The following is a 22,046-nucleotide window of genomic DNA, read 5'->3' as shown; positions in this document are numbered from 1 at the left end:
GACCCACATTCTAGTAATGATTATATTATAAGCACGCCTTCGCCAATAAAGCTTGGTAAGAAATTAAAAGGCGGATGCTGCGTTTAGACTACTTCATAAGCACTAATGAATCTAGTTTGGACCGTCACAAAGCGCTGTGGTTCCGTTGAAGTGTCGACTGCTTGCCTAATGCGCCCGCGCATGCGTAGTGAGAGCCCGGGGGCCGCAGGAGAGCAGAGCTGGTAAGCCCAAATTTTCACTTCTAAAATTGCCACAGCCGCGAATCAGCTCAATTTTAGTGATGGTCTGCGTGCAAGTGAGGTGCCGTCGTGATAATAATTGATCTAATGTAAGTGCCTTCCTTGTTCCTCTTTTTCTTTAGCGCTGAGACGTTTTAGCTTTAATAAGGACACCATCAGCCGCCAAGCTTTTAGCATAATATTAAGAAAATGGCACCGGTTTAATTGTCGTAATTGATTTAATTAGTTGAAAATAGTACAAACGTCTTTGTTTCTATTATAGACCCAAACGCTAGATATTATTACGAGGTTAAAAAATATTTATATTTTTAGTCAATGTAACCGGAATACGCGTCGGCGTTCATTTTACTAAAAGTCGTTTTTAGATGTTCGGTATTGTTTTTTTCTTTTTTTTTTTCTTTTTTTTAGCCTTAAGCTTTTCACAACCTCCGCCATTTTAAATGAAGATTTGTCATCTTGTTACATTAATACATTTTGGCGTAATAGTCTTTTTTATTGAATGGCTGTTTTAAAGTCATCGTGTTCCTCATTGTACAAAATAACATTCGTAAGTAAATACTGTAATCACTTTACATATGAACGGTTGACGAAAACCCATTTAGGGGGTGTCTGCTCAATTTAGGTTTTTTTCCTGAGACAGTGACATTCCTTGGTTACACTTGAGGTCAACAGTATCAAAGCTCTTAATTTAAGAATAGCCTTCAAACCACAATAATAAACAACAGTGGTGAAAATGTGTTGCACTGGTTACAGTGTTAGTCCAAACCGAACATTAACCATCTCATTTATTTAAAGGTTTTCCAACCTCAAAATTCCCATTTATTTTTTGGGTTCATAAACCTTGACTTTAGAGAGAGGTCTAAAAGTGATCCTCCAAATATTAATCTATCGTGTTAATAGTCATCTTCAATCATCAAACTCATTTTCAATAAAGTGGTTCCTCAAAGGTCCAAGATAATCCAATTTGGATGCTGATCAACCTCCAATTTGTCCATGTTTAGCAACCTTCCCCCCCCCCCCCCCCCCCCCCTCACGAAAGCTCTTCTAGCTTATTTTTTAATGAAAAATTCAAAGTTGCCTGACTTAAGAGGGTCTAATGAATTTGGTTAAGGAGGGGTGAAGGTCAAAGCTGTAGTTCCATCCAATGTGAGCATTATTATATTTAGTAAAGGCAGAGGTTTGGCTGGATTCCTTGTATTGAATCTGTGAGGTATCATGTGCAACCTTGCAGACTAGTACAGTAGTCCTTTATAATGTTTGCTAACTTAAACGTACAACAAAGTGGACGTCACGTGCTTTATATGCTAGTGAAACCGTCTCTTGCTGATTCGGAAAAGGAAAGTAATCATAATGATACGAGTTCTCATTGTGTTGCAGCACTCCAAATAAAAGCACAGGGCCACTACTATGAGTGCCAAAGTCAACATGGAGTGTCCACCCAAAGAGCCCGACTGTGCCCCCGTGGCCCCGCCAGCCTTGCCCGCACCTTCGCCAGGCGATCCCATCCTTCTCTGTGGGGTGGATAGCGTGGCCAAGAAGCCTCGGCCTCAGACGCACACCACCACTGCTTTGCTCCTACCAGGTGATGACATTGGAATCGTACAACCCAATCTGGACTACATGTAAACACAAAGCCAAACGTGCAGTAGCACTGAAGTGTTGTTGAATGTCATATCACAGTTATCTTTTGATGCACTTGCATACTGTACTTGACTTTCTTTTTTTTTTAAGTAGAGCTGGCAAAACCAAATCTAGAAACGTGCTATTATCAGTGACATTTTTAGATTTACAAACAGAGCCGAGCTACTGCCGTCGAATAGCATGTGTTCACAGGATAAATAAAACACCGTGAAGACTCGAGGCGAATGAAACCATCTCCTAAAGTGGCTACTTGTTGTTAGGCAGACTTTGTGCCAATATTTGGAATCCAAAAATTGTTTAATGCCACTTGCTCACATTATTGTTTCCTTAGCAACATGGGCTCCAGGGCTCCTATGCACCGCACTGCAAAGGAATGGATAAAGAAAGTCAGCATGAACAAGACAGACACAAAAGCAAAGAACATTTTCCAAAAATTGTTTTAATAATCTATATATATATATATATATATATATATATATATATATATATATATATATATATATATATATATATATATATATATATATGTATGTATGTATGTATGTATGTATGTATGTATGTATGTATGTATGTATGTATGTATATATATATATATATATATATATATATATATATATATATATATATATATATGTGTGTGTGTGTGTGTGTATGTATGTATATTCAACAGCAAATTCACATTTGAATCATAGAAATGTTTTTTTTTTTTTTTTTTCATCATCTTGAACTGGTCAGTCTATTTGCCCTTATTGCAAAACGGTCACCGTTTGTACTCTTCAGCTCCGGGCCATCAAAAAGTGGAGCTGGCACCAACCATGGCAGTGGCAGACCCGAGTAAAGCAGGCATGGCAACTGAGACAGTCAAGCCCGCTTTGACAGCACAAGTGGCAGGAGCTTGTAGCATCGTCCACGTCCTGGAGTGGAAGGAAGGGATGGCCATCCTTCCTGGGAGTAACCTCAAGGTGTACAGGGAGCCCAATAAGTCATTTTCTGTTAAAACGTATTTGATTTGACTTCGTTGTATATTTATGTGCGATTTCATTTGGTTTGGCTGTAATCTAGTTTAAGTCAAACATTATTAAAATGCTAGCGAACAACAATTTTCAATAACTAACACAACGGGTGTATTAAAGCTGTCAGAAGCCTGACATCGCATTAGTAAACACGGCTATTAACTACACAACGAATAACTGTATAAGTAGCTAAAAGAAAAAAAAAAACAATGTGTGTGCATCTGTTTCTGTGGTTTAGTTCTGTGTCAGTGATGTAGGAGCCTTAAGTACACTGATCACACCAGGGACCCCCAGCACCACCAATGAACCTGCAGCAGGGACTTCTGGTAGACTGATCAATGCAGAGGGCTCTCCACTGCACAAGCCAGGTAAGCCAGACAATTGTGGTTTTTGCAATTTTGGGATAACTTGAAATTAAGACAAATGCACCATTTGTTCATAATGAAATGTGTTACACACGTTTTTAACTATCGTCCAGACATTAGTAGCACGATAGAGGAATAGAATTGCTCAGAATCAAACTTTATAACTGAATCAGTGCTCTATATGAAGTATAAATTATTATCACAAAGAAATAAATGCGCATGAGGAGTGGTCACTCTGGAATTATTTGCGGTAAGGGATGTCTTCATCATCCAGTTTGATTAGTGACTGATTTGGCATAGAAGCAAAAGAATGAATACATCCAACAGGCTCGACTGCATTACATGATTTTCTGCATGTAGTGCAATCAAGGTATCATTTATATTTACTGTGTACAGAATTAATGAATACTTTCTTTTCATTTGTACTTCACCATAATGACACAACAGTTTGTGTTGTGTGTGTTTTGTGGCTCTGATCTATATGTGGCAACCTGCCATTATATCCACACATGCTCTATTGACTTTGACAGAGATGATGGCTCTAATGTGACTCTGACAGTGTGCTAGAAACAACACTCACTTCACTAGGTGTGCTTGCATACAGAGCCCTCCGGAATCATTGCCACCCTTATTTAAGATACAATTAAAGCCTTAAGATAAATTCAATTTTTATTGCATGTAGAAGCATGCTCTCAACCTGTAAGTTGTAGACGTGCTTCCCTAGACACAGAATCAACCTCCTCCCATGGGCATCCCAGTCCCAAGAATTCGCCCCCAGTGAAATTCTGTGGGGTGAGATGAAGAGGAGAGTGCAGGGGATAGACTGCTGGGTGATTTAGAGAAATTTTGCAAGAAGTAATGGTTGAACAGAAGATTGGATTAAAGGTCATAATCTCACACACACACGCGCACACATTAGAAACTAAAGAACACACCTTAACTGGGATGCCAATGAGTTAAAAACAACTAAACTTAGTCTTCCATGTATGTTTAATGTTACTTTTTTTAATGATGTCCTCTTATTGTCCTCAAGGCACATTGTTCTGAACAGCCAGAACAGAGTTGTGTACCACTTCCATATTCTAAAAAAAATCTTTCATGTACCTTGTTCATTTGTTGTTTCACAGATATGTCGCCTCCTGTGGTCACAGTGAGCAGTGCAGGTGTGGAGCCAGAGAGTTTACTTCAGGTGAAACCGGAGGTCCAAATGGGACTGGGCCAGCAGAACCATGATCCCAAAGCTCAGAAGATTTACAAAGAAGAACTACGCAGAGAGCCTATGGTAGATAAGTACGTTGATGCACCTCCTACTCTGTCACTCAATCACTTTTGGAAGGCACATGCATTTAGAAGCCAACTGTGCTCCCCAGGAGGAGTGTTGGAGTGGAGAAGGTCCCTGCTGGTGCAAGAGTCTCCTCTTTAAATGTTGATCATCTGAAGCCGATGAGGAAGAGGAAGAGAAAGGAATGTCTGGGGCCCTCTGATGAAGACTCTGACATGGAGGGGATGGTGGGATTTATATTTTACCCATTACTCATATGTAATGTGTTGGAATACAGTACAATACTATATATTGGATTTGTCATGTTATTAGATTAAGTCGGCATGGGTATGGCACTGACTGCCAAAGACTCATTAACCTTTGTGTGTGTGTGCGTGTGTGTGTGTGCGTATATATATATATATATACATATATATATATATATATATAAATTCATATATAAAGAGAACTTCAAAAGAAGGGACCCATTGCTGACTCTTACCTGCATATTTAACCTTGTCCTATTTATCACTTGCATAAAATAATGTTGGAACAGCATAACAATTTTTTTTTTTTTGTAGGAGGACAAAATGGAAGATCTAAAAGCGGATGGCAGATACATCAGAGGTGATGGGATCGATGACCTTTTTATTCTTTTTGTTTACAAGTTTACAACCACTTTGCCTTTTCCATTAAGATTATGTTTATTAGTTTGCATCAACTGTTCAGCAATCAGGCAGTACGGTGACATAGTTAGCGTGTGTGCCTCACAGTCAAGAGTTTATGGGTTTGAATCCCAGCTCAGGCTCTTCTGCGTGGATTCTGTTTTTATAGTTTCCAAAGTGAATTAGTAATTATAAAGCTGATAAATGTTGCTAAATTATCTAAAGTGAAATCCTACTTAACATGTTTGGAATGTTAATAATTAGCATTAATAATTAGTAGAATCATTCTTAATGGCTAAAATAGGGTGCGTGGAATTTGAGGTTAGATCAGTGAGATCAGCACAGGGCTCATCAACGTCTGAGGCTGACTGCACCCAGAGTACTGAGTAGACGACCATATTTAGACAACTGTCTTCCTCTGACATCATTTTGTGCTAAAAGTAGAAAAAGACGGGTTCAAAGCTCCCAGTGAAGTCACAAGGCTTACTGCTGAAATGATCATTGCGTAATTTGGCCACTTTGGTTTGAAGGGGGAGACATGAAGACGGAACCCTGGACGTGGACCCAGTATTTAGAGGAAACCAAAACTATCGCTGCACCCGACAAGCTTTTCCAAGAGGTAGCTTTTCACAAATATTCGCATCTGTAGTGTATTTTTAATTTCCATTAAAGAAAAAAAAACACAATACTTTTAATTGTTAGTGTTTAATAAAAAATGTGGTTCAAATTGCTGCCATAATATTCAGTTATGTACAATAATGACATATTGTAAACCTATGACACTGTGACATACTGTTAACTAATTGTAAAAAACTCATCCGAACACACTGTAATTCTGGATTTATTGTAATTGAGCCCAATGAACATGAGTGAACAGGAAAAAGGATCTGGATTGGGTCCCAGTATGTCACAGTTGCTGCCATCTGCTCTTCCAAATAAATGCATATGTGACCAATAAAGTTACTTTGTAATTCCATTTCTAACAAACATTTTGTTCTTGTCCAGACTTGGAGAGCACCTGCAGTAAATGAACAAGTGACTAATACATTTACTTTGTATTTCAATCTCTACAAAACATTTTGTTCTTGTCCAGACTCAGAGAGCGCCTGCAGTAAAGAACGGCTTCAAACAGGGGATGAAGCTGGAGGGCATCGACCCACAGCACCCGTCTATGTATTTTGTCCTTACTGTGGCCGAGGTAATGCGCACTGTGTATTTGTATCTTCATGGCCGACGTTGTGGTGTCAGCCTCAGTCGAGTACATGATGAAAGCCTTGCAAAGTGCACCGTATAGCGCTTGCTGGCAGTAGGGCTTTTTGACTCTTGTCATCATGCAGGTGTGTGGCTACCGACTCCGTCTCCATTTTGACGGCTACTCTGACTGCCACGACTTTTGGGTGAATGCCAACTCGCCGGATGTGCACCCTGCAGGCTGGTGCGAGAGCACAGGACACAAACTGCACACACCTAAAGGTCAGCAGCGATGACGCTCTACCCTCATCCAAAGAGACTAATGAAATGTCGACAATTATAACAGCCTGCTTATTGGGCTTTTATTTAGACAACACTTCCACAGTATTATTCCGTTGATGACATACAGTAGATGTCATCACCACTCCTCAGGTTGTAAAGAAGAAGAGTTTACATGGACCAACTACCTAAGAATGACAAAAGCACAAGTGGCCCCCAAAGAGCTGTTTGCCAGTCCAGGAAGGGTAATTCATTCAGAAAATGATTACATGAAAATATGTTTACATGAATATTATTGATTTACATAATACACAAAAAAGTGTCAGGACACACCTTTTCATCACTAAATAAATTTATGGGATCACTTAATAAATGTATGGGTTGGCTTTTAACCCTTCCCTGCCTCGTAATTAAGTTCCAATCAGATTGATGTGGTCATTGTCGTGCTCACAGCCGCAATGCCAGTACTTTTTTCACTGTATTGTTTGAGTGTGTATTCATCTTTTTGCCAGAGAGTGTCAAACGAAATATTGCTTACATTCCTATTGTTTCAAGGTTGTTTGCTTCGGGGTTGTACCTAATTGTTGTTGCAGTACCCGACAAAGTTAGCACAAAAACAAAACTCCCCCTGTCAGGAAAAAAAAAGAATTACACAACTTAAAGAGGGCAGTATTGCATATTTGACTGAAGTAGGGAAACATATTAACATGAATGTTGTACTCCCAAACAATGAAGGCTACAATAAAAGAATCTGTCTGAGGTTATAATTTGAATTTTTGAACATAATTCGTGTTTAAATTACTCTTTTACGTACTGTAGCTATGACGTCTTCCAAATGAAAGTGTTTTTTTAGTCTCATCTTTATGTGGCTTTATGTATTTGTCTGCAGAAGTCTAATTATTGGAACCCACATTTAAAAAAAAATCATTTCTTCTACACATTGGTAATATTCTTTTTTTGCCTGCCGTTTAATAGATTAACACCAAGTGTGACTTCGAGATAGGGATGAAACTTGAGGCAGTTGATCGCATGAACCCCTCCCTCATCTGCGTAGCAACCATCACCGATGTGGTGGACGACCGCTTCCTGGTGCACTTTGACAATTGGGACGACACATACGACTACTGGTGAGCCTAAAAAAATCCAGATCTGTGCTTAAGTCCACAATTTCCATTGCTGTTTTTCTCCATTGCTCAAGATGGTTAATGATACTGGTGCAAGGCATCACTTAAACTGAAGATGTTAACAAGACCATGCAAAGATGTGCAAAACTCGTCCAAGGCAAATAAAAGTCACGTAAACTGCAAAAGTACTCTTGACTAAAACTCTATATTAAATTGATGATTTACATTATTCTGTGACCCGAAACCAGATTTGATTTTCACTGAGAGTTTTGTCAAACTGGTTTTTAACTGGGGTGTCAAATATGCAGGTGTGATGCCACCAGTCCATACATTCATCCTATTGGTTGGTGCCAAGAGAGAAATCTGCCCTTAACACCACCCCAAGGTGAGAACATTAATTCTCTGCTTACGTTTTTTTACCTGTAAATATAATATTCTTGTTACGTTGGTCATACCTTTCCTCCGATGTATTTGTTGTGTGTTGTTTTCTGAAAACAGTTAACATGGCATGCAATGTAGTGTACAAACAATATGCTTGTCAACATACACTTACTATATATTAAATAGCACATTTTTACTCATCTGGTGAGGTGTGTATTTAAAGTAGACTCACACACACTTGTGATATCAATGGGAATGCTTTTTTTTTTTTTTTGCTCCAGATTATCCCGACCAGGGAGCGTTTTCCTGGTCCCACTACTTACGTGAGACTTGTTCTAAGGCAGTTGCAGCTGACTCATTTAAAATGGTGAGTAACAAGAATACGAAAGATTCAGTAAGAAATCCCTCAAAATGCACTTTCAAGATTGCATTGATTACTGATCATTTCTTTTACCTACCCCGCTACATAAATAAACTTTAGAACCTAAGCATGGGGAAAAAGTAGCATATTGTAGTGCAGAAGTTGTGTATTTACAATTACTTTTACTTCTGTCAGAGTCAAGTTATTTCTGTGATCGCTGTGTTTTGTTTTAATTTTTTCATGAACGGATTAGTACCAACAATTTTGTCCACATGTGTACATCTACTGTTGATCTGGTAGAAAAGTTATATTGTTGGAGTTTTTTTTCATGTCCTGATGTAGTCAAATCTACTGTCAGAGTGAAACAAATGGTCAAGAGTGCTATCTTCCTGTATACATGCAGCGCCCGGCCCACAACTTCCAGCCTCAGATGAAACTGGAGACTGTGGACAAGAGGAGTCCTGGTCTCATCAGAGTGGCAACGGTGGAGGAAGTCGAGACTCACCGTATCAAGGTATGTGGTTGGTGCGTTTGTGAGCTTTGTGTGAGTAGCCCACCATGGTTGTTCTTCCCTCAGATCCACTATGATGGATGGAGTCACATCTATGACGAGTGGATGGACTCTGATCACCCTGACATCCACCCAGCAGGCTGGTGCGAGGCCACAGGTCACCCGCTTAAACCCCCACCACAGGACGCCAAAACACAGCAGATACACGGTAATTGTGAATGTTGGAACAAATAGGTTAAGCGACTACACTATAATGCTGGTTGTTTTATACATCACAGCCTATCACGGCAATCCCAAGATATGATGCAAATATTCCCTAATGGTTTAAGTGATAGCAACATGCAATTGTGGAATGCCAAGACCAAAAGTGGTACAAATAGACATTTTTTTAAAAAAGTCAATCAAGTTCTCCTGTCTCATTTTGTATGTCTTTACTATCATATCTGTTCACTTAGGTCCAAGGGAGCCTCCCCCTCTGACCCAGTCCACTTTCCCTCCTTCTGTTCCCTGTAAGCCCATCAGCCACACCAGAACCAACAAGTACAACTTTCACAACAGGTGAGTACACTATCTGGATTTGTTTTAAGGTATTCATAATGGGACCGTATGTCAAAAGCATTTCACTAATCAGACACCATCCTTTGAAACAGGAAGTGTCCAACTCCAGGTTGTGACGGTTCAGGTCACGTGACCGGTCGCTTCACAGCGCATCACTGTGTTTCGGGTTGCCCGTTAGCTGAGCGCAACCAAGGCAGGCTTAAGGTGGATCTGTCAGACTCTGAGAGTAAGAGGAGTCTCTTTTTTGGCCAGAGAACCAAGAAGACACATTATCGTGGCAGGTAAAGGTGCATGAGTCTGAGTTTGCGTGATCTTTTCCTTTTTTTTTTTTCTTGACGTTTTTTTCTTTTCCACACAGGATTGGACGTCCACCCAAATATAGGAAGAACCAGCAGAGAGACTATCAGAGTAAGTTAGTTTATATAGCAAAGCTTTACTCACGGATTTCAGATACTTTATTTCATAACAATGCTATTCATTATAATTGTATGTACTGTTTTATTTATTTGTTTTTTGTATTGTTTTGGTTCTTGCATTTTCTTCTACACTATGCTGTATTTTATTTTTAATGTTTTAATTTCATAGTTTTTGTTCTTTGAATCCGATAACCTGTGGCCTTCAGTGAAATGAAGTGCAGGTAAAATACATTTATTATTATTATTGTTATTATTATCATTATTATCTAGACCCTTTAAACTGTCGGGTTAGAAATTGGACTGACCCTGGAAGTTGGGTATTTGACCCACCTTTCTGGGTCGGTCCAACTTTTAATCCAAATTGGGTTGTTTATATCCTAGCATTCTTAAGGACGTAGTAGGAGTAGTAGGAGTAGTAATAGAAGCATTGACATAAAATGGGAATCATTTCTTAATTCCAGACCTAGTTAAACAAATATACATGAAATGTGAATTAACATGTCACTTGTAATAAATGTCATATATTACAGTCAGCTAAATTGCAATTCTGCAATATACAACAAGTACTGTAATAAGTGTTGTGCATTTGTGAAATGATGAAGTATATGGAGCATATAATGAAAGTACATACGTATTGTGATTTATGTTTTGGTCATCAGACATTTCATCCGAGTGTGTCTATCCATCATTGTTTGTGTCGGCTCTGAGCGGTCAGTCAGACCGCACTCTGTCCCTGTGCTGGGAGCAACACTGTAAACTTCTACCTGGCGTCCTGGGCATTCCTGCCAGTCAGGTGGCGGCTTGGACTGTGGAGGAGGTAAGATGATCATTTCTTGTCTTGACCACTACTTTGAATATTTCAAGTACTAATTACTGTGATCTTTTGTGTGTCTTCTGCTACAGGTCTTCAATTTTGTGCACAATTTAATTGGATGTGAGGATCAGGCCCGTCTCTTTAAAGAAGAGGTATGATGCCCATTTTGAACATGTGACAATTTCACCTTTTAGTCTTGGCCTAATCTCATCAGCCAAATTTCATCATGAAGTCTCATCATCAAAGAGCCACGTATTGCTCGTCACTTCACGTTGTCATCATGAGAAAAGAGGCTTCCCCTAAATAGTTTCATCATTGTTCATAAAAACAGCACTGGTATCATGAGATCAAAATGATGAGTAATATAGTTCAATAGTAAATCAAAGTTGCACTGAATTGGCCTGTCTAAAATGCTGATTTTGAGAGTTGCATTTAAAATACTCTCCTGCTTACTGGTAATTAAACGTCAATTCTTAATTATGTTGACGACTTGTTTGTGTACGACGCCGTTGTTTGTGTTCGACACCATCCCAACCTCAACCCCGTCCCATGGCAGATGATTGACGGCGAGGCCTTCTTACTACTGACTCAGGCCGACATTGTGAAGATCATGAGCATCAAACTCGGCCCCGCCCTCAAGATTTCCAATGCCATCCTTATGTTCAAGAGCACGGACGAGGCTCTCAAATGACTCAGTTCCCCCCTTGGGGTTAGGATGGGGATTATAGTGCAGTCATCACGTGCCAAAATCATTGTGCAAGGCAAAGACCCCTTGCCTGAGCCCTTTTTGTGTGTTTTGTGTCCTGTGACCATCAGGTGTACAAGTAGACTCAAAGGACATTTTAGGATGAGAGTGTCAGACACAATATGGATACCAGGGTGAGTGAGGGAGCATCATAACGTTTTGGCTGAGGAGGAATTGCATCATTCTTCTTAACTTTCCCCAAAAAACGAGTTCATGTTCTGATTGGTCGTATTGGTGTTTTAATGGCTGGAAATGACTCAAAGAAGTGACAAAATACTGTAACAAATTGCATTTGCAAATGAAATATCAACACTTTTTTATCCAACAGCAGGATCAGAAATATTTCAATGAGGCAATTGAGTCCCCCCATACTTGAGTAGCAACAGTGCTTAGCACAAACCATCAGAGGTTGCCAATTACATTCACATACATTTAACATGTCACTGTTTAACATTTCATTCACAGTCCTGGATTCAGTAAATGAAATGCACAAATAGTGACCTTGCCCCAACACATACAGTAATACAAGCGGGAACAAATAGATGTACATAAATAGCAACATTTTTATGCCGTGTACTGTTAAAAAAAAATAAAAAATCAAGGACAATTGCATATCATTGAGTAAACCAGGACAACAAACATTGTCTTGTGGGTAAAGTTCTGCAATAAAAACTCATTAAATTTCCTCAAAATAATGTATTTCATTATCACTTTAAGTACATGAGGAGAGGACCCTGTGCATATTGAATAAATAATTTCAGTGTCATTTCCAGCTGAAAGATTCCCATTCGTCAAAAAACACCTCTTCAGCTAAAAATTTGGCCGTTGTGGGAATTTCAATGAAGAAAACCTCTTTTTCCAATTTTTTTATTGCAACATGAAATCCACAGATCAGCTGGAGAGAACTTGGATTTCTAAATCGCACAACTATTTACTTAATTCAGCCCCATTCACAAAAGCACAATCGGTGTTGCTATCTTAGCAGTTTGGTTGACATACTTACCAATTTTTATGACTGCTGTAGCAACTATTTTTCCAAAAAGCAAACCCCGTACCCCATTTTGAGAACCAGTGACTTGTATGTGTTGTTAACATTTCTGCTGATTACTGTTACAGCCTAAATGAGGTATTGGTAAAGAGAATATTGATGCGACCCAAATTAAAAACAACAACGTCACAACATGGTAAGTAAATATGATTTGTTAAAATTGAAATGAAAATAACATGGAGCAGTTTCAATGTAGTGTAAAAATGAAGCGTGTGGTCCGTGAGTAAACGACAATGCAGTAAACTAGGCCGGCCGTTGAAGCTCTATGAAGCTTCTTTTCTGTGCAATAATAATAATAAAAAAATATATATATTATAATTGTATTATAATTGAAAAAAAAATCAGTCTCTGAGCTCTGAAAGTTTGTGACTGATGTATTTTTCAGGATTTCTTTACTATTTGCCTTCTTTTCGGTGTTTTGTGCCTCAAATGTGTGCACTTTTGAGTTACCACAAAAAAAAACAGTATAGGAGCTCAGTAATAATTCTGAATCTAAATGTTATAACTTTAACTGCATTGTTTTTATGCAACAAATTTTATTTGTGGATGCATTGCCATTGGAGCACAACTGTGAACCCCAAATGGGATATAAGAGTGTTTTAAGTAACTACGAACAAGTTTACATTTGTGTGTTCTTTGACAGGTTTACACTTGTGTCATTGTCATGATAGGATTTTGTGTGTTATTTCACTGGAATGTCTTAAGGGCTCTTGGCTTTGTCTTTCTCTCTGGTATGTGTGCGTGTGCTAAAATGATGTTGAATAACAAATGTCATTCAAATAAATGTCCAAACTTGATCACTTTTTACTTCTTTTGGAGGGCTCACAATTACGCATGGCCACATAATGGGTTGGCATGCACTCTGCGTGTCGCACTATTGACTATAAACGTACTACTTTGCTTATGGCGTATCCCCCTATTGACCATATTGTTATCAACACATGGATGCGGTGCTTCTCGTCTCGCTACATTAGCCTTAGCTAACCTAGTAGAACCTCTTAAGTTGAACATTTGTGAGATGCTGGGTGACCATTGATAGTGTGAAGTTTTCTCATAATATAAATAACCCTAACCCTAACGCAAGAATTCATTATTTTGCATAGCCCTACAGAAGAAAGGTCGAACAGTAAAATTATTTTCTATACACCTGTCAATTGCCTGGTAATCATTTAGACCAGGGGTGTCAAACTCATTTTTATCGCGGGCCGCATTGTAGTCATAGCTTCTTTCGGAAGGCCATTATGACTGTTCCAAATCAATGTATGAGCACCTCATATTATATACAGTAAAAGCTACAAAACAAACTGACAACTCGTTTTCAAATCAGACGAGTAAAAACTGGTCAAATATTGAAAAAAAAGATATTATTAAAATGAAGACAATTTGCAATTCTAGTAATGACGCACGAATTTGATGCACAATTTGTCTTCGCGGGCCACATAAAATGATGTGGCGGGCCGTATCTGGCCCCCGGGCCTTGAGTTTGACATCTGTGATTTGGACAAACAGCTGTTCAGAGTCAGAACTTCAACATAAAATGTATGTTTTGGGGATATGGAGGGAAGCCAGTACACAGGAAAAAAAACCATCCTGTATGCTGTACTTCTGAAAATACTGTCACTACAGTAAAACCAAAACAACTGGAACGCCTCCTTGAAATTGGACACACACAAGTCACCCCGCCCAATGTTGAATAACTTTCCGTCAATCATTCACTCTCTTGAGGCGTACGACTGGCTTGAGATCAGTTAGTTGTGGGCAAGCAGCAGCTGCTGCACATTTTTTCCTTAGCGCCTTCACGTCGAGGTTGCCTACCTGCACTTACAGGTGAGCACGCCGCACACCTTACACATACTGCTCAGTGCTTACAGAATTTACGTACATGCTTTGAAATGTCATTTTACTGCTGCATTGTTATTCATGTGTTTACTGACCTTTGATTTTAAATGGTGAATCAATAGCGCTTGAGCGCTTGTATTTTTTATCAGTAATGCTTATAGGACACTTGGTTTTTACTGTACATTATTTTAATACAAATGTGAGAGTAAAGTCGATTTTTGTATTGCGTTGTAATGTATGCCTAAAGTACAAGATGTTTTATCTTCATTCATAGTTAAAACAAAACAGTTGAGTGAACTAAACTAAAACTTTTGCAGTGACATTTGAACTTCAATAAAACTTGAAAAGTTTGGAGATTCAACAATTTTAAAACATTCTACCTTAGACAGTTTCAACCACCATGATTACAAGTTTAGTTTTTCTAAGGGTACTTTTACGATAGGAATATGTGACTAACAATTTTGTCCATGTGGGCATGCAAACGTGTGTGTTCCTGTGTATTGTGACAGCTTCGAGAATGACCCAATACAGTATTTAGCATGTAAACACACACACACGCACACACTGTATCACATATGCCCTTCAGTTTGTCTATGCTGGTCCAGCATCTTGTACCTCACAAACTCGACGGACCCGCTCTGCACTCACCGCATCACAGCACTCAGCATTAAACTGGTTAAGAAACAACACACACAGCAAAAGATTAGAGAAGTGTTTCAGTCTCAAGACCTACCAATAAACAAAAATGTCACAAAAAGAAAGTGTAACGAAATTGTGACGGTCTCATCCTACTTTACTCTCAAATTCTATTCTCTGGTATGACTGGCATGGATACACAGGTTTTTCTTAACTAGTGTCAAGGAATTCTGCATGTCACTATATGTCACTGGTAAAGACATGACGTTCATTATTTCTGGTTATTTTTTAAAACAATTATGTAAAACTGGATAATGACATGGGATGAACTCTCACAGCCCTGGTCCAGTGATTGGTAATCACTGGATTACAGCTAAAATATAAAGTAAGCATCTCTCGTCATCTTTTCAGGTCTATCAAACGGACGCTGGGTTCCCACCGGGAGTGGAATGGATAAGAGCCATGGCCCACTCTAATGTGAGTTTGAGTTGTACTCCTTGTGTCTGTCAAAAACTAGCTACTAGCTAGTCTTTCGTTGTATGCCCAATCCAGCCATTTCACATACTAAATGATTTAAAGGAGAACGTACATAATTATTCAATGAAGCAGAGAAAAAGTATACAATTGGAATATGAATCTGTTTTACTTTGGTACTGACGTCCTCCTCGAAGTAGCGATTGAATTCCAAGTTCTTTATCTTCTGAATTTAAGTTCCAAAGGGCCGCTCCAATCAAATAAATAAAGCACATTAGATCATATTAAAATCCTATTTAGGACAAACAACAGTGTTGAGGTCACTTCCTCTGACAACGGATAGAACCTGGAGACCTAGAGACTAATTAGTTCTCTTAGGACCATGGTAATAAGTTCACTAAATTGATGAATTCATTAAGAAACTGAAAAAAAATTAAACAGAATCACAGTTGTATATCTGTACTAAGATTGTGGTGGCTATGCTTTGCATTAAGTTTGAGTTAAGGCTTTTTTCCTTCTATTTCTTGCATTTATTTTCTTAGCTGCGACCGTCATCCTTTTCTCCTCATGATGAAGTCAACCTGGGTCCTTCAGCAGACCCTCAGTAAGTAGCTTCATCCCTACAAACCATGTGATCCTCCTCTAAATTGTCAGCACGGCTAGTTTATTTGTGCTAGATAATTCAAAATACTTTACAATTCAAAATGCTTTACATAAATATTTAAAGCATTAGAGAAAGTGAAACGAAATATGAAAACATAAAATCATTGTAAAATAATTTAATAAGACTGAAATGATTAAAACCAAGCATCAATTTCTTTGGAAATATTCAGTGTGATTGGCTGTGATTTCTGGGATTCTCTATTCTTATATGGAACACAATGATTCCGCTCATGTTGTTTTCTTCTCAGCGAGTTTTGCTAGTTGCTTTTATTGCCAAATAGTTTTTTTAGAGCTGTTGGCCAAGTCACTAAATATAGCAACTAAATCACTAAGCTGGCAACATAGATTCTTTTTCCTAAAGAAACTCTGTTGACAACTTGTTTGTAGAAGCAGTGCGATGATGATGTGTAAATATAGCACTGTTGATAAGGAAGTGAAAATCCGCAAATTGATGCCCCTCCTTAAAATAAGTTTGTAATTGTGTGTGGCTGCCATAAGATGGGGGCAAACCACTTCAGAGAGCATCATAAAACATCAACATCATGTTTCCAGCATGTACGCAATCATGAGCCCATGTTACATAAACAATTGTGTTCAACCAAATAATTCAAATGTTCAACATATACACAGCACCTTTACATGACCTTCATCAATAGCATAAGCTAGCATTCTAGCTACACGATAACACAAACTGTACAGCACAATCTTGATTTTATTTGTCATCCACTATTACTGCACAGTTTTTTTAAGGAGTGTGTGTTGCTGTGCACTGAACATTATAAAGCCTTTAATAAATAACTCTCTGTCTTGTTGCAGTGCCAAACCTACCGACTTTGACTTCCTGGCTGTCATTGGCAAAGGGACCTTTGGAAAGGTAATACAATTACTTATTCACCTCATGTTGAAATGAACCCATTTTACCCTCTGGAGACCATTCAATTGGCTACTTGGACATTCAATGATATTTCTTTCTGTATATTTTTTATCATTCAGTAACTTTTCACAATTTGACCATCACATTTATAATAATGTGAATATTTTTCCCATGGATAAGTATCTTCATTATTATGACCTTTTGTCATTGATCATGTGTGACGACTTACAGTGTGGTCCCAACATGAAACTTAACTCCATGCAGAACTACCAGAGCTGGAATTTGAAAGCAGAACTGCAGAACTTTCTTCTTTTGCATTCAATTACAGTATTTTCATTCTTATCATTGCCTTTTGTCACTGGCCACTGTGTGACAAATGTTCCAACAACTTTAAGTTTACCAAGGCAATTGCTTTCAGAGTCATGTCTCTGTTAATAATGACTGCAAAACCTGCAATGATTTATAAACAGTCGAGTACTGTAGATGGATGCTATCAGTGGTCACGTTGTTGTAAATTACCCAAATATGACATAAGAGCGAAGGAAAGTTGCGGTTGACAACTGCAGACACAAACAAAGGTTTCATGAATCATTAACTGTGGAGTCACTTAAGGTCACCGATGGCAAAGTAATATGAAATGTTACCAGACAATTATTTAAAGACAACAAACATATCCTTAAATGATTCCTCAAGCGGGATGTCTATTTTTATTTTTTTTTCCTTTATGGAAATGTAAACCAAGAGCTTGGTGCCTCCAGCAAGACTACATTGACAGTAAACTACACATCTAAATGCAGTCACAATTTTTCCGGGGTCTGAGTGTTTTTTTGTTTTGTTTTTTAATTGCAATAGGCAGCACAGTGTACAGTGTACAAGGTGGTTTGCCTGTTGGCCATTTTACAGTTTGGATTTTCAAACTTGTGACATTTGCTCCCACATACTGCTTTATCGACAATACTAAATTGTCCTTAGGTGAGTTTGACTGGTTATAACCCTAACCCACCCAAAATCATCTGAGGATATAAACTGTACTCTATTTACACTTGTCAGCAAGAGTAACGCGCTTTGTTTAGTGCCTTCCTTCTGGCCAAACGTGATTCAATTTTGTCTGTGTCATATGTTTCCACAGTTCACACAGACATGTGAGGGCTTCTGTGGCCGCGTCCTGGCCGCAGCGCGTCCACATGTCGCTGTCAAGTGTTTACTAAACAAAACAAAAATTAACACACAAACCTTGCAATGCAGGTCGTGCTAGCCAAGCTCAAAGCCACCAACCAATTCTATGCTGTCAAAGTGCTGCAGAAGAAAGTCATCTTGAAGAAAAAAGAGGTGAGCGTCTACATATTGCCATACAGTACCCTTGGGTAAATAATTTAGGAATAAAAAGTGACGTTTTCCCATATTCACACTAAAAACATCCAGTAGATGTAATGGTGTACTGCATCTCAGAAAGACTTACAGCAAAAAAAAAAAAAAAGATACACGTAGCTCAACACTAATGATGCAGAGCAACTTCCAGTGTTGTCATCAACATTTGGAAACAACATCAATCTTATCTAATGTGCAATAGTTGTGGTTCAAAGGACGGTATTTATGACTTGCACAAAAGTAAAAGGCACGCACATGCAAATCACTACTTGAGAAATTCAGTTTTAGAAAAGATTAAATTCAATTTGGATCTGATCCCAATCCTAACACTTAATGTATTCATGCCAAATCTGATCTGATCCAGTTGTGTGATTTTGGTGTCCTTATCACAATCACTCAGCCATGATTGAAATGTAGCAAAATAATACAATTCTGAGTTGTAATTTGAAAAGGTTAAACATTTGCACGTGTTCCGGTACAATGATAAGTCAGTGAGCTTCCATCTTTTGCTTTAAAATACAGTGATATTTGTGCAATTATAATTTGGTGTGCTCATGCGGTGGTTAATACATCTAAAAATGGGTTTATTGTCACGGTGACCAGTTTTGATCTCCATGGTCTGCAGCAAAAAAACATTATGGCGGAACGAAACGTGCTGCTCAAAAGCCTGAAACACCCCTTCCTGGTTCGGCTCCATTACTCCTTCCAGACCTCAGAGAAGCTCTACTTTGTCCTCGACTACGTGAATGGTGGAGAGGTATGACGCAAGCCATCATAACAAGCTTTGAGTCACAGGCTGGGTCGCGCCTTCTTATGCCCTTGCTCTTTCTTTGTGCAGCTCTTCTTTCATCTGCAGCGTGAGAGATGTTTTTCCGAACCCAGAGCGAGGTTCTACGCTGCGGAGGTGGCCAGCGCTATCGGTTACCTTCACTCCCTCAATATTGTCTACAGGTCAGCCTACCTATCTATCTAGCCAACTCATCCGTCCATCCGTAATCATCTGTGTGTGTGCTCATCGCAGGGATCTGAAGCCAGAGAATATCCTCTTAGATTCTCAGGTGAATTTTGCCACCATTTTGTCTTCTGTCTATGAACGTTACATAATGTATGTAACACACCCTCCTGCATGTTTTTGCGTTGTGCAGGGCCATGTGGTGCTGACTGATTTTGGTTTGTGCAAAGAAGGTGTAGAGCCAGACGGAACCACCACAACTTTCTGTGGAACACCAGAAGTAAGTTGAAAGGATATATACTGCATGTCCCAAAAAATCCCGATAACCGAAGATACAGAGATCATAAGAGTTATCCAGATTCAGAATTAGAAATGAAAACATAGCAAGAGCCTGATAAAACATTGTTTACAGAGGTATCAGTGTTTGAACCTGATCTATTTGATTTTCCATGTAAAATTCACATTCAAATCAGTGCCAAATGTGTAATCTGGATCAGATTCAATTTGGTTTGCCTATATTGGAACTTCATACAACAAACTGGATCGTTGCGCTCCAACAACAATTAACAGTTTTGATTGATGTCTTTCGAATTAATCATGAAGAGTTGCACATGATTGATGATTTTGCAAAGTATTTTAGAATTGCCTCTTTTCTTTTCTTGTCTGAATTTGCATTTTTGCCACCAAAGTACTTAGCACCAGAGGTTCTTCGGAAGGAACCTTATGACAGGACTGTTGACTGGTGGTGTCTTGGAGCTGTGCTTTATGAGATGATTTACAGTCTGGTAAGTGTCTGTGAGGCGTGTGTGTCTGTGCGTGTGTGGGGGTATTTGTGGAGGTAATAACACATGCCTGTTTTCTTTCATGGTAGCCTCCTTTCTACAGCCGTGACGTTGGAGAAATGTATGAAGGCATTCTCCACAAGCCTTTGCTGCTCCCACCAGGGAAGTCTGAGGCCGTGTGCTCCCTGCTGGAGGGTCTCCTGCAGAAGGACCAGCACAGACGCTTTGGGGCCATCGCCGATTTTGTACGTGTTTTTAAATTAGGAGGGGGAAAAAACAGAGACCCCAAGACTTAGAAAGCGATTCCAAATTCCAAATCGAGTTGATTTGGTATTTTGAGTATGTTTCATGATGCATTGATGTGTTGTGCTGTACAGTTAGAAATCAAGAACCACACCTTTTTTGCATCAATCAACTGGGACGATATTTACCACAAGAGAATCACTCCTCCGTTCAACCCGAATGTGGTGAGTGTCAGATCATTACTGTAAGTTTAAAAGGAACTTTTTACACATGTAGGCAATACACTGCCGCCTAGTGGCCAGATTACATATCAGAAGGAGTCTACATTACAGTACATTGTCTAATTCCTGATGAGCAACTAACTCTCCTACCTCGTGTATGGCAATGTCCCTTCCCACGTTTAGAGGGGCCCTGCCGACACTCAGCATATCGACCCAGAGTTCACAAGAGAAATGGTTCCTAATTCGCTGAGTCGGACGCCAGAATTCAACGCCAGCACGAGTGCCAACAACGCCTTTTACGGCTTCTCCTACGTGGCCAGCGATGACAGCTATCTGTGAGCCAACAGCGTGGGCCCTTGTGTTATATGACGATGTAGCTGACTACTACTCAGTATAAAAGTTCACAATGGGCCCATTTTGTAGCAGAGGTGGACTTGAAAGATCCACAGTTAATCCTCTTCAGTTTTATCTATAAAGAACAATGAGGAGGAGAGGGATGTTGATACATTACGTGATCACTCTATTATTTTTTTCTGTGATGTTAAGCAAATGAGTGCAATGTTCTATGTCACGAGGACAACGAATGAAATTTAGCTCCGGCTAATTCCGACTGGTTTTACACTGGAATGTTTGTATATATGTCTATATCTTTAGTGTTCATCAAACTGGTACTGTCCTGTCTAAATAAAAAAAATAAAAAAATGTTGAGCACACCCAGGACAGATAACAGGTTCAACAGCGGCTGTTTAATGGACTTGTTCTTCTGCGTCAGACTCATGCAAACATGCCTTAAAGGACTTTTTTTTTTGCACTGAGAACAGAAAGAGTACTCCTCAAACACTTGTCTTGCTAATATGAGTAATAACATTCAGGGACAAAGAATGGTTTGAGTGACATTTTTTCAAACATCTCTCTGTAACATCCTACTTGTCACACTGGCTTGATGCATTCTGCTGGGATATTCTTATGCCAAATGGCTTGAGGTGTTTACTTTTAAGCACCAGTAAGCTCAGAACTCTTCTAAATATATTTTACAAGCCACAAGAAAACAGATTTTAGATTGCTTATGGCGCCTTAAAAACAACTGAATAGAGCAAATGTTTCACTTCTAAAACAACATACAGGTGGGTTTGAACAAGTAAACAATTAGTGCTAAGTTACATTTGAGATGGAATGAACAAACGTCTTTGACTTCTATTATTCCTTAACTCTATGCTATTGTCTTGAATAAATTGAAATTTATTTGCTGTTTTAATTTTGTCCAAACACGATTATAATAATCAAGCCACTGTGACGAAAGCTCTCTCACACTCACTCTCCCTGGTTAAATTATCAAATATATCAAACAAATTTTGAAATATTAAAATGATGATCTTATTTCA

At 38.9% G+C, this 22,046-nt stretch overlaps 2 protein-coding genes across 4 annotated transcripts; both read left to right on the top strand.

Annotated features, from left to right (window-relative positions):
• Window positions 1–121: 121 nt before the first annotated feature.
• l3mbtl1 (L3MBTL histone methyl-lysine binding protein 1) lies at window positions 122–13,409 on the top strand. Of its 3 annotated transcripts, none has more exons than XM_049752314.2 (22): window positions 123–221; window positions 1,617–1,821; window positions 2,661–2,842; window positions 3,132–3,261; window positions 4,386–4,548; window positions 4,629–4,767; window positions 5,101–5,146; window positions 5,715–5,803; window positions 6,278–6,382; window positions 6,522–6,657; window positions 6,808–6,899; window positions 7,630–7,781; window positions 8,087–8,163; window positions 8,441–8,526; window positions 8,924–9,034; window positions 9,098–9,239; window positions 9,487–9,589; window positions 9,682–9,870; window positions 9,948–9,997; window positions 10,665–10,822; window positions 10,909–10,971; window positions 11,376–13,409. In XM_049752314.2, the coding sequence occupies exons 2-22, from the start codon at window positions 1,647–1,649 to the stop codon at window positions 11,508–11,510; spliced, it is 2,523 nt and encodes an 840-aa protein (XP_049608271.1). In that variant the 5' UTR covers window positions 123–221; window positions 1,617–1,646; the 3' UTR covers window positions 11,511–13,409. The 3 variants fall into 3 exon arrangements, with proteins under 3 accessions (XP_049608274.1, XP_049608271.1, XP_049608272.1); XM_049752315.1 differs by having other exon boundaries at window positions 208–328; XM_049752317.1 differs by lacking the exons at window positions 10,909–10,971; window positions 11,376–13,409 and adding an exon at window positions 10,175–10,226 and having other exon boundaries at window positions 122–221; window positions 10,665–10,807.
• Window positions 13,410–14,287: 878 nt separating this feature from the next.
• On the top strand, window positions 14,288–21,400 carry sgk2a (serum/glucocorticoid regulated kinase 2a). The gene is made up of 13 exons (XM_049752318.2): window positions 14,288–14,439; window positions 15,499–15,564; window positions 16,104–16,165; window positions 17,041–17,098; window positions 18,344–18,427; window positions 19,092–19,223; window positions 19,305–19,417; window positions 19,488–19,524; window positions 19,612–19,698; window positions 20,108–20,203; window positions 20,290–20,445; window positions 20,578–20,667; window positions 20,848–21,400. The coding sequence occupies exons 2-13, from the start codon at window positions 15,550–15,552 to the stop codon at window positions 21,001–21,003; spliced, it is 1,086 nt and encodes a 361-aa protein (XP_049608275.1). The 5' UTR covers window positions 14,288–14,439; window positions 15,499–15,549; the 3' UTR covers window positions 21,004–21,400.
• Window positions 21,401–22,046: the final 646 nt, after the last annotated feature.

Source organism: Syngnathus scovelli, chromosome 2, assembly GCF_024217435.2.
Source record: "Syngnathus scovelli strain Florida chromosome 2, RoL_Ssco_1.2, whole genome shotgun sequence".
NCBI classification, from domain to species: domain Eukaryota; kingdom Metazoa; phylum Chordata; class Actinopteri; order Syngnathiformes; family Syngnathidae; genus Syngnathus; species Syngnathus scovelli.
The sequence above is the reverse complement of the archived record's forward strand: the minus strand, read 5'-3'. Positions and strand labels throughout refer to the sequence as shown.